Consider the following 18,041-nt stretch of genomic DNA (forward strand, 5'->3'; position numbering starts at 1 on the left):
TTTTTGCATAATCAGTTGCGTAAATTCCTTATATATTGTGGATATTAGACCTCTGTTGGAATGCATACTTTGTGAATATTTTCTCCTATTCTGTAGGTTGTGTGTTTACTCTGTTGATAATTTCTTTTACTGCGCAGAAGCTCTTTAGTGTAGGCCAGGTGTGGTGGCTCATGCCTGTAATCCCAGCACTTTGGGAGGCAGAGAGGGGCAGATCACTTGAGGCCAGGAGTTCGAGACTAGACTGGCTAACAGGGCAAAATCCTATCTCTACTAAAAATACAAAAATTAGCTAGGCGTAATGATGCACGCCTGTGATTCCAGCTACACAGGAGGCTGAGACACGAGAATCACTTAAACCTGGGGGGTGGAGATTGCAGTGAGCTGAGATTGCGCCACTACACTCCAGCCTGGGTAACAGAGCGAGACCCTGTCTCAACAAAACAAAACAAAAAGAAGCTTTTTAGTGTAGTTAGGTCCCAATTGTCAATTTTTGTTTTTGCTGCAATTGCTTTTGAGGACTTAGTCCATAAATTCTTTCTCAAGATTGATGTCTAGAATGGTATTGCCTAGGATTCATATAGTTTAAGGTCTTACATTTAAATCTTTAATCTATCTTGAGTTAATTTTTGTATATGGGGAAAGGGTAGTGGTTCAGTTTCATTCTTCTGCGTATGGCTAGCCAGTTATCCCAGCACCATTTATTGAATAGAAAGTTCTTTCCTCATTGCTTATGTTTGTCAGCTTGGTCAAAGATCAGGTGGTTGTAGGCATGTAGCTTTATTTCTGGATTCTCTATTGTGTTCCATTGTTTATGTGTCTATTTTTATACTAGTACCATGCTGTTTTGGTTACTGTAGCCTTGTAGTATAGTTTGAGGTTAATGTGATGCCTCCAGCTTGGTTCTTTTTACTTAGGATTGCTTTGGCTATTTGAGCCCTTTTTTGGTTCCATATAAAGTTTAGAATACTTTTTTCTAGTTCTGTGAAAAATGACATTGGTAGTTTGGTAGGAATAGCATTGAATCTGTAGATTGCTCTGGGTGGTATGGCCATTTTAACAATATTGATTCTTCCAATCCATGAGCATTGGAATTGTTTTCCATTTGTTCATGTCATCTATAATTTCTTTTTAGCAGTGTTTTGTACTTGTAAAGATCTTTCACCTCCTTGAATACATAACATTTAAATAGCACTTGAAAGGCGTACACACAGAGAGTCTTCCATAGGTATGGTAAGGTGATGCTATGTGCTCACCAAACCAAGTTCATTTTTGATGCCAAGAGACAGCAATACTGCATTTCCCAAACTCCTCTGCAGTTAGATAAAAGCCATGTGACTGCATTCTGGCCAATGGAATGTGGTGGAAATGATGTAAGTCACTCACAGGCCTGTGTTCCCTGCACTGTCCTCCATACTCGCCTTCCCTTTGCACAAGACGGAATAAGTCTCATTGTCTGCTTGAAGCTCAAATTGGACTGCAGTGAGAATAAGAATAAGCATGTTTTGTCTTAATCCTCTGACATCTGGGGCCGTTTGCTTTTAAAGCAGCTACTGTTCTCTGACTGACTCATGGATATGCAAAGTGTTTTCCAATGTCTTATCTCACTTGATTCTGACAAGCACCCTGTGAGTTTGGCAGGACAAATACTATTCTCTCCCTGTTTGATAGATTCCAGGTCTAGAGCCCTTCCCTTTGTCACATATTGCCTCTCCAATCACAGAAAGCCACACCTAGAGGGCCTCCAGTACCCAGATGCACCTCTTCCAGCCTACACCTGATCCTCCTTACCCCTATGCAGTATAAAGGCTCAGATTGTTTGGAAAACCTTTGCAATCTTACCCCTGTTTGCAGGCATGGCAAAATAACAACAGCTTGGTGCCCCTGAAATATTGCTCTTTTGCATACCCTGAAATAAATATTTTACTTCTCAGGTACCCCTCTTCTTAACTGTAGGACGGGAGGACTCTAAGAGCTGTGAGAAGGTGGAGAGTGTTAAAAACAATCATAGGCCAGGCGCGGTGGCTCACGCCTGTAATCCCAGCACTTCGGGAGGCCGAGGCAGGCATATCACCTGAGATCAGGAGTTCAAGATCAGCCTGGGCAACATGGTGAAACTCCGTCTCTACTAAAAATACAGAAAAATTAGCTGGACATGGTGGTGCACGCCTGTAATCCCAGCTACTTGGGAGGTTGAGGCTGGAGAATCACTGGAACCCAGGAGGCGGAGGCTGCAGTGAGCCGAGATGGCGCCATTGCATTCCAGTCTGGGTGACAGAGAGAGACTCCGTCTCAAAAAAAAAAAAAAAAAAGTCATAACGTGGAAAGACAACTGCAGTCCTGGTCATGATGAACTCCTCTTCTGAGTTGCCAGGGTAATCATTCTGATTTGGGGATGTTTCCTTTTACCCATTGGATCTGGGAGTCATCTGCCATACCTTTGGAGGGGGAAGTCAGTGGCTTCACCTGCCCAGCGTCCCTCCCTGCTCATTGCAGTCTTGGTGGGACTGTGACCCAGGTGCCTACTTAGCTTCAACCTTGGTGTGGGCACAGGACCAGGCTGCCCAAGGACGGATACTCTCTGTCTCTGTCTCTCTCTCAGGCTTGGGCAGAGAATGGCCAGGAGGGAAGGATGCCTGATGTGCTCTCCAAGGACACTGCCTACCTCTCTCTGTCCTGGTGGCAGGGCTACGCTTTCCCTGCCCTTTCTGGTGTCTGGTGCTTCAGCTTTTCCTTTGATGCTTGGCCACATTTTTAAAAAATTAAATTGGCCACATTAGTTTCTATTGCTTACATACAACAAACCTTTATTGGTGCACCTCTTTTCCTAAAAGACAGCATGGCATGTAATTATTGTTCCAAAGTGAGTGCAAAGTAAGTTGGATTTGAAATACCTTCATGTGTCACTTAACTACAGGGATATGTTCTGAGAAATATGTCATGGGGCAATTTCATCAGTGTATGGATATCGCAGAGCTCACTTACACAAACCTACACGGCATAGCCTGCTACACACCTAGGCGACAAACCTACACAGCGTGTGACTGCACTGAGTACTGTAGGCAACTGTAACACAATGGTTTCTGTGTGTCTAAACGTATCTAAACATAGCAAAGGCACAGTAAAAATATGGTACTCTGTCTTGGGACCACTGCTTTTTATAAGGCTCGTCATTGACCAAAACGTTGCCAATATGCAGTGCCTGACTGTATTTAGGAGATTTTCACAGTGCTTCCCCATCCCAAGCCTCCCACTCCAAACCCCAGCTGGTTATGGATGACCCAGAATATTGTAACACCAGGATTCACTGGGGTTGCCTGACTCCGTGGAGCTTCTTCTGATTGGACGAGGCTCTCGATGGATGGATGGATGGGTGGATGGATGGATGGATGGACGTCAAAAGAATTTATGTCATAGGAATATTAACAACTGAGCAGCTGATGCCTAGGGGGTGCCCTTCCCTTCCTCAGGACAGGGATCTTTAGGGGAATTAGAGTCTTGGCTTGGTGGCCTAAGGTGTGATCTTTGACTTTCCAGGTGACCAATAGATGATGCACACCTTGCTGGGGGTCGGTCATCTTTCCCTGTTGTCCCAAGTTGACATAGGGTGAAGAGTCCAGGCTTTGAAATCAGCCAGACTAGGCCCCAGTTCTGGCTTTGCCACTTACTAGCTGTGTGGCTTTGAGCAAATTATATAACCTCTCCAGGCCTCAGTTTCCCTTTCAGAAAAATGAGGATAATCATAGTGCTAGCCCCACCTCACAGAATCCTTCTGGCATTTGTGCAAGGCAATCCATACTGAAATCATTAAGCCTAGACACTGGAGCTAGATCGTTGGGTTCCACTCCTGATTTGACCACTCAATAGCTATGTGACTAGGGGAAAAGTACCTGCCCCTGGCATGCCTCCATTTCCCCTTCTGTAAAACGAGGGTAATAATCCCTATCTTAGGGGGTTAACCAAGACTAAATGAGTTAATATTCGTCAAGTGCTTTTATCCCTCCTCAATCCATTATAAGTGCTATATAGGTTTTTGTTAAATAGTCACAAGTATTTGGCAATAAATTGTGACTATTCTTGTCATTATTCCCGTTGTTAAGCTCAGTGTCCAGTGAGCAGTTGGAGCCTCGTGCAAGTGTGTAGATGTCCAACTCTCAAGATGTTCTCACATTTAGGCAGGATCCCTGAACTGTGGCCTTGCAGCCTGTCTACGTGCAGGGGGTCCTGCCAGCCCTAGAGGCATCCTCACCCATGAGAAGGGCCTTCCCCACTCAGCAGCAGGCTCACTAGACCCCTTTCCCCCCCACCACACTGACCTGAGCTCTCCATGGGAACCTTTGGGTGTAGGAGGAGAATGTGGTTGTCTCAGGCAGCAGAATAGAAAACAAGGTGGTTGCTTTTCTGCACAGAGGTGGTTCTGTAAAATAAGAGGCAGTTAATTAGTGGAAGCAGTGGAAAGGTGCAGAACGCACCTTGGGAAATGGAGAAGCTCCTAAGCGACCTAGGCTTCTAGCACGCTGGGGGGAAGTCTAGCTGTATTTAAGAAAAATTATGGCTGGGTGCGTTGGCTCACACCTGTAATCCCAGCACTTTGGGAGGCCAAGGCGAGTCGGTCACTTGAGGTCAGGAGTTCGAGACCAGCCCAACCAACATGGTTATGGTTGGTTCGAGACCAGCCCAACCATTTCTACTAAAAATACAAAAAATTAGCTGGGCATGGTGGCAGGTGCCTGTAATTCCAGCTACTCAGGAGGCCGACACAGGAGAATCGCCTGAACCTGGGAGGCGGAGGTTGCAGTGAGCTGAGATGGTGCCACTGCACTCCAGCCTGGGCAAGACTTTGGCTGAAAAAAGAAAGAGAAAAGAGAAAACTTATATAGTGCTTACTATGTGCCAGGCATTACTCTTCTAAGCACTTAAGAAATATCAACTTTTTAATATTAATATTAAGCTTATGAGGAAGGTTCTATCTCTGCCCCCCTCCCCAGTTCTATAGACGGGGAAACTGAAACACAGAGAGGCTAAATAACTATTCAAAGTGAAATAGCTAGTAAGTAAGGAATGAGGACTTGAACTCAGACCGTCTGGCTCTAGAGCCCTCCCTTAAGCACGACCTCTGGCTGTCCCACTGTGACCCCAGTGGGAGATCCTGCCAGAATCTGCTCCCCAGAGCAATAAACCCAATGACCAGAATGCAGAGGAACTCCAAACAAATCCAAGAGCTTGTTTTTGGAGAGAAAACAAGCAAACAAACAAACATATAATTGGGAAAGCTAATCTCAAAAGAGATAAAAAAGAGACAATATTAGAAATGATAAATGTCATATATATATATTTATTTATACCAAAAAAGAAAATCTGAGTCCCCTGTGTCACACCTGGTTTTCTAGGAAAATAAAAATGACTCAAAAGGCTCTAGAAGAATCAGAAAAACTGCTTATATTTGTAACCAGTGAGGAAATAGAGACAGTTGTCAAAGAACTAGCTCCGAGGGAGTGATGTCTGGCTCAGATGGTTCTTCTGATAAGTTTTTTCAAACCTACAAAGAAAATATCTATATTATTTAATCTGTTCCAAAACATGGAGATAGAAGGGAAGATTCTCAGTTTATTGGATGGCTTAACCTTGATACTAAAATCTAATAAAGATAGTTTTAAAAAAACAGATCATGCACTTCATACCCATTGGAATGACCGTTTTATATATACAGAAGAAAAAAAAAAACCCAACCAAAAAAAAAAAAAACAAGCATTGGCAAGGGTGTGGAGAACTGTATTTGTATGGAGTTCCCCTGCTTTCCAGTCCTTGAGTTTATTGCTCTGGGGCGCAGACTCTGGGAGGATGTGGTGCATTGCTGGTGGGAATTCAAAATGGCGTAGCTGCTGTGGAAAATGGTGTGGCATGTTCTTCAAAAAGTCAAGCATAGAATTATCACATGATCTAGCAATTTCACTTTTAGGTAAATGCCCAAACGAATTGAAAACAGGAACTCAAACAGATCCTTGCATACCAATCTTAATAGAAGCATTATTCAAAACAGCAAAATGGTAGAAGCGACTCAAATGTCCATCAACAGAGAAGCAATGAACGGATAAACAAAATATGATGTATACATAGAGTGGAAAGTTATTTGGCCTTAAAAAGGAATGAAATTCATATATATGCTACATCATGGATGAACCTTGAGAACATTATGCTGAGTTAAGTAAGTCAGTCATAAAAGGACAAATATTGTTATGATTCCACTTATATGAGATACCTAGAATAGGCAAATTCACAGAGGCAGAGACAGCAAGTATGACAGAGTACCAGGGACTGGGGAAGGGATGAAAGGGAAGTTATTGTGTAATGGGTACAGAGTCTCTGTTTGGAATGATGAGAAGGTTCTGGAAATGGATAGCAGTAATCGTTGCTCAATATTGTGAATGTACTTAATGCCATTGAATTATATACTTAAAAATGGCTAAGATGGTAAATTTTATACATCCATATTTTACCAAAATAGCAAAATAGACCACGCTGCTCACCTACAAATATCCATATAACATTTAAAAATAGATATCAACTAATTGAATTCAGCAATGGATTGTAATTATAATGTACTACAATTTCAGCCTACTGACAATCATAGAAATGAATATTAAAATGAGAGTGGCAGGCCGGGCGTGGTGGCTCATGTCTGCAATCCCAGCACTTGGGGAGGCCGAGGTGGGCAGATCATGAGGTCGAGAGTTTGAGACCAGCCTGACCAACATGATGAAACCTTGTCTCTACTAAAAAATACAAAAATTAGCTGGGTATGGTAGCACTCACCTGTAATCCCAGCTACTCGGGAGGCTGAGGTAGGAGAATCGCTTGAACCTGGGAGGTGGAGGTTGCAGTGAGTCAAGATGTTGCTACTGCACTCCAGCCTGGGTGACAGAGGGAGATTCCATCTCAAAAAAAAAAAAAAAAAAAAATTAGAGTGACAAAGATTATGACAAAAGATAATGACATCCAGTATTGGCAAGGATAGGATATGAGAAAATTTCCAGTCATACATAGTTGGTGAGAAGAGAAATTAGTATAGCCTTTCTGGGTGACTGCTGGACAATATTTATCAAAATTCAAAATGTTCATACTTTTTTGTCCAAGCAATTTCACTTTTAGAAACCTATCCGAAGGGAAATATTGGACAAATGGATAAAGGATATGTACAACAATATTCATTAAAACATTGTTAACAACAGAGAAAAACCAGATTAAAAAAATAAAGGCACAATTATAGAGTACCAAGTAAATAAATTAATCTGTGCAACAAAATACCATGCAGTTATAAAATTATGGTATACATCTGTATTGGCTGAATTCGGAAGACACAATACCATTTACAATAGCCGCAAATATTTTTTAAAAAATAAATATTTAGGCCAGACACGGTGGCTCATGCCTGTAATCAATGAACACAGTATTTCTCTCCATTTATTTAGGTCTTCTCTGATTTATCTAATCAGCATTTTATAGTTTTCATCATATGGCTCCTGCATGTTTTGTTAGATTTATCTCTAAATATTTATTTATTTATTTATTTATTTATTTATTTATTTATTTATTTATTATTTGAGACGGAGTCTCGCTCTGTCGCCAGGCTGGAGTGCAATGGCGTGATCTTGGCTCACTGAAACCTCCGCCTCCTGGGTTCAAGCAATTCTCCTGCCTCAGCCTCCCAAGTAGCTGGGACTACAGGCACACACCACCATGCCCAGCTAATTCTTGTACTTTTAGTAGAGACGGGGTTTCACTATGTTGGCCAGGCTGGTCTTGAACTCCTGACCTCATGTTCCTCCTACCTCGGCCTCCGAAAGTGTTGGAATTACAGGCATGAGCCACCACGCCCAGCCTCGCACTCCTTATTTTAAGAATTACTCTAAAGTTATTTGTGAAGGGCTAGACACATGAATCAATGGAACAGAACAAAGAGTTCAGAAGCAGGACCACACAGATATGGTTAATTGATTTTTGACAAAGTTGTAAAGGCAAGTCAATGGAGAAAGGAATCTTTTCAACAAATGGTGATGAAACAATTGATCATTAATATGCAAAACAAGAAGCAAAACCTTGACATAAACCTCAGACCTTACACAAAAATGAACTAAAAGTGGACATAGATTTGAATGTAAAATTCAAAACAGTAAACTTTTAGAAGAAAGCATAGGAAAAAATCCTTGTAACCTCATGTTAAGGAAAAAGTTTTTAGATACAATACCAAAACATGATCCATAAAAGAAAAAAATGACAAATTAGACTTCATCGAAATTTAAAACTTCGGTTTTGTGACAGATGCCTTCAACAAAATGAAAAAACAGGCCGGGCACAGTGGCTCACACCTGTAATCCCAACATTTTGGGAGGCCAAGGTGGGTGGATCACCTGAGGTCAGGAGTTCGAGACCAGCCTGGCCAATATATTGAAACCCCATCTCTACTAAAAATACAAAAATTAGTTGGGTGTGGTGGTGCACGCCTGTAATCCCAGTTACTCAGAAGGCTGAGGCAGGAGAATCACTTGAACCTGGGCAGCAGAGGTTGCAATGAGCTGAGATTATGCCACTGCACTCCAGCCTGGGTGACAGAGCGAGACTCCATCTCAGAAACAAAACAAAACAAACAACAACAATAAAATAAAATAATAAAATAAAATAAAATAAAGAAACAAAGTATAGACCTAGAGAAAATATTTGCAAATCACGTCTGACAAAAAAATATATATATATGTAGGATAAATAAATAACTCTCAAAACTCAACAGTAAGAAAACAAATAATAATCCCCAAATGGGCAAAAGATCTAAATAAATACTTTACTAAAAAAACTATGTGGATGGCAAATAAACACATGAAAAAATGCTCAATGCTATCAGCAGTTTGGGAAAGGCAGGTAAAAACCACGAGGTCTCACTATATGCCTATTAGAATGACTCAGATTTTAAAATGAGCAATAGAAAGTGCTGGAGAGCACACGGAGGAACTGAAATTCTGTCTCTTTTTTTTAAAAAAATTATACTTTAAGTTCGGGGATACACGTGCAGAACGTGCAGGTTTGTTACATAGGTATACACGTGCCATGGTGGTTTGCTGCACCCATCAACCCGTCAGGAGGAACTGGAATTCTCAGACGTTACTGGTGAGAATGCAAAATGGCACAGCCATTCTGGAAAACAGTTTGTCCATTTCTCATAAGGTTGCGCATCACTTACTGCATGATCCTGTAATCCCTAGCTATTTCCTCCAGAGGAATAAAAACTTGTGTTCCACACGAACACCTGCTCGTGGATATATAGAGCAGCTCTATTCAGAATGGCCCCAAACTGGAAACAACACAAATGCCTTCAGTGGGTGGGTGGATGAGCAAACTGTGATACACCCACACAGCGAAACACTCGGCATTAAAAAGAGAACTACGTGCAACGACGTGCGTGAATCTTAGAGACATTATGCTGAGTAAAGGTAGCCAGGCTCTAAAGCTTGTGTGCCGTATGGTTCTATTTATATGACATTCTAGAAAAGAAGAAAAAAACAAAAACTACAGGGTCAGAAAATAGGTCAGTGTCAGATAAAGGAATCTTTATCTCTTTTTTAAAGCAAACGTTTAATTTTGAGATAACTGTAAATTCCCATCCAGTGGCAAGAAATAATACAGAGTTCCTGGGTACCCTTTACCCAGTTTCCCCCCAGTGACCACATCTTGCAAAATGATGTTACTGTATCAAAACCAAGACACTGGTTGGGCGCAGTGGCTCACGCCTATAATCCCAACACTTTGGGAGGCCAAGGCAGGTGGATCACTTGAGGTCAAGAGTTCGAGACCAGGCTGGCCAACATGGTGAAACCACATCTCTACTAAAAATACAAAAATTAGCCAGGCATGGTGGCGGGTGCCTGTCATCCCAGCTACTCGGGAGGCTGAGGCAGGAGAATTGCTTGAACCCGGGAGATGGAGTTTGCAGTGAGCTGAGATCTTACCACTGCATTCCAGCCCGGGTCAAAGAGTGAAACTCCGTCTCAAAAACAAACAAACAAAAAAAACCCCAGGATATTGATGTCGATACATTTTATTCCGATTTCCCCTAGTTTTAACTGTACTTGTGTGTGTGTCAGTCTCTTACCTCTTAATGATACACACTAAACTACAAAAAAGGTGACTTACTTACCCATAAACAGTGGGGTCGCAGGTAATTTTTATTTTAATACATTTCTACATTTTCTGATTTCTTAATATTAAGTACATTTGACCTTATTTTTGTATGACAGATGGCACACACAAAAGAGAGCTAACATATTATGTTCAGGAATGTCGTAATAACATGAACATTTGGGAGCCCACCGGTCAATTTAAGAACATTGTGCTGTGGGTTTAACTTTTAAAATAACAACAACAACAACAATAAAGTTATTAAAATAATCCCCCTTTTTCCCTCCCTGAGCTTCAGGGACGGCTGCTCTAAGAAGCTGATTCATGCTGTGCTGTGGACGTGACTGACTGGAGTCTGAAGAATTGGGTTCGAGTCGGGCTCCCCCGCCATTAGCCTGTGTGGCTCATTTTTTCTTGGCCTCTCTGAGCCTCAGTCACCTCCTTTGTGAGATCACACACCCAAAAGCGCCAGGTAGAATGTCAGACTATTGAACAACACCCTGTAGCTAAAGGGCTGGGCCTGGAGATCAGGGACCCGAAACCCCAGTACAGAGAGGAACGTGTCAACCATCCGTGCCATGCTGTCTGAAAATGCTCCCTGGCCTGTTTTTGTGAATAAAAGTAGGCATCGAAATTGGAGTGAATGATGAAAATTCAAACATGAAAACTCCAACTTCCTGAAATTTTATTTCATGAAAATGAGACTCTAGCTGAGTTTGAGTCTTTTCCAGTCTAAGGGGGAGGAGCTGAAAATGACAAGACAGTGTGAGCAGAGCCACTGTGTGGGGTAGACAGGCAGGTGGGCATGAGGTAGATTCAGGTCCTGACCCCACATCCAGTGGCGGAGGGAAGCCACGAGGAGCTTTCCAGACGGGGTGCAGGAGGCTGGGGTTCCCAGGTCCCCCTGTGTGACCTGTGTGGATGTGGAGAATGATCATTATAACCTCCACCTGAATTGCCCCACCAGGTCCAAGCCACCATCATCTCTCGTATGGATCATGGCAGTACCCCTACAGGGTCTCCCAGCTTCCGTTCTTTCCCCTTATAATCTATTTTCTGATTCAAGATCTCCAATGGCTTCTCCTCGATCTCCTAGTGAACTCCACGCTGCTGACAAGCTCACCTGATCGGGCCCCAGCGCACCTTTCCAGCTGCATCTCGTCCCGCCAAAGTTGGTCCTACCTCAGGGCCTTTGCACGCCCCTGCCTGAAGCACCCGTCCCCCAGCTTTCCCCACAGCTGGCTCCCCGTCAACATTCAGGTCTCATTGTCAACGTCACCTCCTCAGAGGCCTTTCCTGACCATCCTGTCCAAAATAGCCCTCCCTGTCACACTGCAGCACACTCTGTTTTATTCATAGCATTTATCAGTATGGAAAATTTTGCTGTCAGGCTTAGTTTTCTTGGCTAGTAATTAGAATGTGAACTCCACAAATACTGGGATGGGGCGTGTCTTGTTCACTGCAGCATGTCCAGCACCTAGGGCAGCACCCACTTAGTGGACAATGAATACCTATTTTAGATGAATATTTGATGAACGAATGAAAGTGAAGACTACTGCTGAAAGCCACATGGCCAGTGAAGGATAGAACCAGGGCTAGAGCCCAGATCTCAACCTGGGTCATGGGGTTGTGGCCACTTCCTGTGACCTCCACATGCCCTCCTTTCCCCTCTCTAAACCTCACAGAGTCCCCCTCTGTCTTAGTGAAATAAAATGAACGCAAACTTCTGTCTGGGGTGGCGTGGGTTAATAATGAATGTGGGGCAGCCTTGAAAGAAAAGAAATCTCACAGATAAAGACTAAGAGAAAAGTGTAAGATCCCAGGAGTTTTTGTGGCAAATGGAGAGTGCTTCTGGGCTGATTTTTAATTGAAACTAAAATTCCACTTTGGGAGGCTGAGGCAGGCATATCACAAGATCAGGAGATTGACACCATCCCGGCTAATATAGTGAAACCCCGTCTCTACTAAAAATACAAAAAAATTAGCTGGGCATGGTGGCAGGTGCCTGTAATCCCAGCTACTCGGGAGGCTGAGGCAGGAGAATCGCTTGAATCTGGGAGGCGGAGCTTATGGTGAGCCGTGATCGCACCACTGCATACCAGCCTGGGCAACAAGAGTGAAACTCTGTCTCAAATAAAATAAAATTAAATTAAAAAAGGAAAGTAAAATTCTAAGAAACTCTACCAGTAACTGTCAGAAAGCCTCCCTGATCATTTATTCATTCCTTCAGTCACTCACACATTCACTCATCAAACATTTATTCAGCGTTTCTATATATTTGTGCAGGTGCTGCTTCCTTGCTCCTCCCCCAGGAGACCTTTGTGGTCGATTTCCTGTCCTTTGGGGCTGCTGGCCACACCAGTGTAGGGGAAGAGCCCCCAAGGGACAAGCTTGCACGTAGACAGGAAATGGAAATAGAAGCAGCTCATTCTCAAAATGCATCAACATCTCATGTGTCTTTGCTTCAGGAATGAGAAGAATTTTTTAGGAAATAAAGCTTGCCCTTTCAAGCACCAAACCATGCCTCTGAATGATTAATTAATTAATTTCTCAATTAATCTGGTTTGGTTTGGTTTGGTTTGAGATGGAGTTTCCCTCTTGTCGCCCAGGCTGGAGTGCAGTGGCGTGATCTCGGCTCACTGCAACCTCCGCCTCCTGGGTTCAAGCGATTCTCTTGCCTCGGCCTCCTTGAGGCTAGCAATTACAGGCACCTGCCACCACACCCAGCTAATTTTTGCATTTTTAGTAGAGACAGGGTTTCGCCATGTTAACCAGGCTGGTCTTGAACTCCTGACCTCAGGTGATCCACCCGCCTTGGCCTCCCAAAGTGCTGGGATTAGAGGCAGGTGTGAGCCATGGCGCCTGGCTGTTTTCTCAATGAGTCTTGATGGAAGCTGATTGCATGCACCGTGCCATAAAACGGTGACGATGGCAGGAGCTATCAGTAGGTGAGGACAACCTTACCCTACACTGAGTGGCTGTTACTGTTTGACTTCTCATGTGTGATTCCTCATTTCAGCAGCACCGACTGTGTCCTGCACTTAGTGGGTGAGTGGAGGCTGCAGTCCAGCCCACTGCTCTGCTGGCCTTTTTGTAATTTACCCGGGCAGGGAGGGTGAGGTTTTGCAATTCATCCATCCAAAGAGGAACTTGCTGTAATTTGTCTGCTCAGAGGGGTGCCTCTTTCTGATTTGAACAAAGTGCTTTCTGTGTTGGCTGCAGCCCTGCCTGGGCTGTGTCTGCTCCTCCACCCAACTGCCAACTTGCTGAAGGCTGGGAAGCTGGATAAGCACATGTAATTGTCTTGTATGTAAAATGAAGAAACAAAGCCTGAGAACTGATCAATGAAAAGAGCATCAAACTTCCATGCATGGACTTGCAACTTCTATTTGCTCAGAAGGCCCTCTGGCTGTCTTCTGAGTTCCTGGCAGTGTTTTGGGTGGCTGAGGTTGCTGAGTAAATCAAAGAGCCTCTTCAGAACATAATCCATGGGGCAGAAATCGCACAAGACCTGAGAGGTTAGAGATGAATGAATGAGACACAGTCCTTGCCCCTTGGGGCTGCATGGTCTACCAGTCTGCCACCTCGTAATGACCGCAGGGTGGCTGAACTTGCCCAAGACCCCTGGAACAGACCTCACACACCCATGGCCCACCATTAGCACACTGAAACTGTCTCACCGCCCCATGCACGCAGCATGCTTGTGATGGTTTATTTTAGGTGTCAACTTGACCAGACCAAGGGAAACCCAGATGGCCGGGGAAGCATTATTTCTGGAGGCGTCCGTGAGGGTGTTTCCAGGAAAGATGAGCATCTGAATGGAGGGAGTGAGTCAAGATCTGCCCTCAGCCATGTGGGTGGGCATCACGTGATCTGCTGAGGGCCTGAAATAGACAAGAGGGAGGAGGAAGGGCCTGATGTGCTCTCTGTGCTTCAACTGGGACCTCCATCCTGCCCCTGGACAAAAATCAGCGCTCCTCATTCTCCGGTCTTCGGACTTGGGTGGAGACTGACGCCATCATCTTCCCTGGTTCTCGGCCTTTGGACTCAGACTGGAATCACACCACGGGCTTTCCCGGGCCTCTATAGCTTACAGACCACAGATGAGGGACTTCTCAGCAGCCACAATCACAGGAGCCAATCCCTGCTAATACATCCTTTTGTTTTCTATCCACCCCCTACCCACCTCCCAATCTCTCTCTCTCTATCCTATTTGTTGTGTTCCTCTGGAGTGACCTGACTAATACAGTGCTTAAGAAGACTACCCATTTCGCAGACTCATGTAAGAGACTCTCAGAGACTGTGCTCTGTCTAGTATATTTTTAAAATTCACTTTTCACATAAAAAACCATGCATATGGCAAAACTCTAAAAGGCACAGATAGCTATGCAGTGAAAGGCCAGGCTCCTTCTTAGCTATCCTCTGGCCCAAGGGTCCCCCAAACCCCAGGCTGCGGACCTGCGCTGATCCATGGGCTGTTAGGAACTAGGGACACAGCAGCAGGTGAGTGGCTGGTGGGCCACGAGGACCGCCTGAGCTCCACCTCCTGTCAGATTAGCGGTGGGGTGGCGGCAGGGGCGTAAGCTTCTCATAGGAGCTTGAACCCTATTGTGAACTGTGCATTCGAGGGATCCAGGCTGCCTGTTTCTTAAGAGAATCTAATACCTGATGACCTGAGGTGGAGCAGTTTCATCCTGAATCCATCCCCAGCCCCAGCCCCCTTCCCCACCCAGCCAACCCCTCCCCACCCCCAAACCCCGTCCGTGGAAAAATTGTCTTCCATGAAACTGGTTCCTGGTGTCAAAAAGGTTGGGGACCGCTGCTCTGGCCCATTGGTTTCCTTCCCCAGGAGATGCCACCGTTTTTGGAAATTTGAATCTGTGGCCAACATTTAAAAGTCGTATTTCATCTAAAAATCAAGATTTCCAGCTTTTATTTAAAAGGAGTAACTGGAAGATCTAGCGACACCAAACCCACGATCCTGTGTGGCAACAGTTAGCTGGAGTTGCCATGCAGCTTCCCTGAAGAAGGGCCATGTGCTCCCCAGGATCTCAGTGTCCCTGCTGAGTTCACAATGGGGACACTGAAGCCGGGGGCAGTGCCAGGCACACCACACCAGCACTATCAGCCTGTCCACATCACCATTTATGCTACCTATTGGGCTCTTAAAAGCAGACATGAGCCGGGCATGGTGGCTCACGCCTGTAATCCCAGCACTTTGGGAGGCCAAGGCAGGTGGATCACGAGATCAGGAGTTCAAGACCAGACTGGCCAACGTGGTGAAACCCCGTCTCTACTAAAAATACAAAAATTAGACGGGTGTGGTGGCGTGCACCTGTGGTCCCAGCTACTCAGGAGGCTGAAGCAGGAGAATTGCTCGAATCTGGGAGGCAGAGGTTGCAGTGAGCCAAGATTGTGCCACACTGTACTCCAGCCTGGGTGACAGAGCGAGACTCTGTCTCAAAAAAAAAAAAGCAGACATGTTGGCAATCCATGTTCTATATTGTGGTTCAAGTTGCAGTTCACAAAGAGAAAAGTTACTTACAGAATTTCTGAAATGGGCTGGGCATTAGGGTTGCCACACAGTGCCCATAGACGTCTTTCAACAAACACGGTGCATCTCTGTACTTCTCCCTAGCACCCGACGCCCTGTACAGTAATCCTCCCTTATCTGCAGCTTCACTTTCTGCAATTTCAGTTGCTCAAGGTCAACTGTGGTCCAAAAATACTACATGAAAACTTCTAGAAAGAAATGATTCCTAAATTTTAAATTGCACACTGTTCTGAGGAGCATGATGAAACCTCTCACCGTTCTGGTCTGTCCCGCCCGGAATGTGAAGCGTCCTTTGGTTCAGTAGGTGTACACGGTGTGTGCTACCTGACTGTAAGCCATCATGGTTATCAGATTAACTGTGGTGGTGTCGCAGTGCTTGTGTTCAAGTCACCCTTATTTTACTTACTCATGGCCCCAAGGTGCAAGAGAAGTGAGGCTGGCAATTCAGATATGCCAAGGGGATGCCTAAGACCTCCGATAGTACTGAACCTGCCTGCCGTCAATCATCCAAGGAGAAGCTGTAAAGTGCTCCCTTGAAGTGAAAAGGCAAAAGTTCTCATCTTAACAAGGAAAGAAAAAAATTGTATGTTGAAGTAGCTAAGATCTGTGGTAAGGACAAATCTTCTAGCCATGAAATTGTGAAGGAAAAAGACCTTTTTGCTAGTTTTGCTGTCTCATCTGAAACTGCAAAGTTGTGGCCACAGTGCTTCATTAAGATAGAAAGGATATTAAATGTGTGGGTGCAAGACCTGAGCAGAAATGTGTTCTGATTGACAGCAGCCAAGTTCAGTACTACTGGACGTCTGAGGCATCCCCTGGGGGGTCTTGGAGTGTGTCCCCTGCAGGTAAGGGGACTATGCTATTGCATTTGTTTATCATCTGGCTGCCGCCACTAAAATATAAGCTCCCCGTGGGCAGGGGCTCCATTTTGCTCACTGTTGAGTCCCCATTACCTGACACTGTTTATACCACATGGAAGGCCCTTGATAAATATGCTTGAATAAATGAATGAATGTCAGGCACTCATATGAAGACAAGGCAGGGACACTGTCCCAAAGCTACCCTTGGGCTAGACGACAGAAACACGTCTGTTGGGTATGGTTGCTACAATAAACGACACAGGAAACAGAGATTAGTTTGATGCTCAGAATACTGCAGAGAAGACAGCAGTCCCATAGGAAGCGTGGAGACAGACACAATGGTGAGAAGGACATTGTGCCACATTGACCTGGCAGCTACCTCTGTCACCTGGGGGTGGCCGATCTTTCTCGGGCCCTATCATGGACAGCTGAGGCTGCAATGTTTGCTGCTTTTGTGCCACAAGGGCAATGTGCAAGGTACTGACCAACCAAACATGTCATGAACATGTTTTAGATGAGCATGTCAGGGCTCATCTAAAAATTCCTCTCCCTCCCGCCTTAGCGCAAGAATAAGACATTACAGGAGAGCGATACACCAGCCTCCACCCACAGTCAGCAAGACTCCTGGCAGCCAAAATAGGCAGCAGGAAAGTGACCAAGGGACAAATCCCAACAACCTGGGAGACGCCCTGTGGTCACCCCCGCCGTGGCCTCTCACTTACACTGCCCACAGCATTCACTCATTATTTCACTTATTCCATAGTTCCTGAGCACCTCCTATGTGTCAGACACTGTTCCAGGTCCTGGGGATGTGACAATAAGTTAAAATACACAAAATGCCTGCTCTCGGAAAGTTTGCACTCTAGTGGGTGTGTAGGGAACAGAAAATCGACCAAATAATTAAATCGTATATTAGATAAAGATAGTGGTATAAGAATAACCTTGGGAAGGGGGGGTTCTAGAGTTGGGGAGGAGTGTGCAGTGTCTACATATGGATATTTGGATATATATATATTTAAATATATATTTAAATATAAACTTTTAAATTTGATTGTCAATTGATAGATTATAATTGCATATATTTATGAGGTGCAAAGTGATATTATGATAGACATATATAACGTGGAGTGATGAAATAAGGCTAATTAACATATCCATTGAATACTTATCATTTTCCTGGTGAAAACATTTGAAATATTTATTCTCTTAGCAGTTGTGAAGTATATAATACACCACTATTAACTATAGTCACCCTGCTGTGCAATGAATCTCAGAAACCGTATTCCTCCCATCTAATGGAAACTTCATACCCTTTGACCAGCATATCCTTATTTCCCCCAATCCCCAAGTCTGTATGTGTTTTGTTTTTTGTTTGTTTGTTTGTTTTTGAGACACAGTCTCGCTCTATCCCCCAGGCTGGAGTGCAGTGGCACGATCTCGGCTCACCGCAACCTCCACCTCCC

The 18,041-nt window shown here is 44.4% G+C and overlaps 1 protein-coding gene across 11 annotated transcripts in view; it reads right to left on the reverse strand.

The window, feature by feature from the left end:
* The window catches only part of PIK3R6 (phosphoinositide-3-kinase regulatory subunit 6), a 67,617-nt gene that overhangs the window by 45,510 nt on the left and 4,066 nt on the right, over positions 1-18,041 (reverse strand). For 6 of the 11 annotated variants that reach the window (XR_013406093.1, XM_077970341.1, XM_077970337.1 and 3 more), the window contains exons 2-3: positions 6,811-6,932; positions 4,314-4,414 (exon numbers count right to left, since the gene is read on the reverse strand). Coding sequence is in view for 9 of the 11 variants with exons in the window: in XM_077970341.1 (XP_077826467.1) it covers positions 4,314-4,326 (13 nt within the window). In the remaining 2 variants the exon portion in view is untranslated. The remainder of the gene's footprint in view (positions 1-4,313; positions 4,415-6,810; positions 6,933-18,041) is intronic. The other 5 variants (XM_015118586.3, XM_077970338.1, XM_077970340.1 and 2 more) reach the window with 1 other exon arrangement.

Source organism: Macaca mulatta, chromosome 16, assembly GCF_049350105.2.
Source record: "Macaca mulatta isolate MMU2019108-1 chromosome 16, T2T-MMU8v2.0, whole genome shotgun sequence".
Lineage (NCBI taxonomy): Eukaryota > Metazoa > Chordata > Mammalia > Primates > Cercopithecidae > Macaca > Macaca mulatta.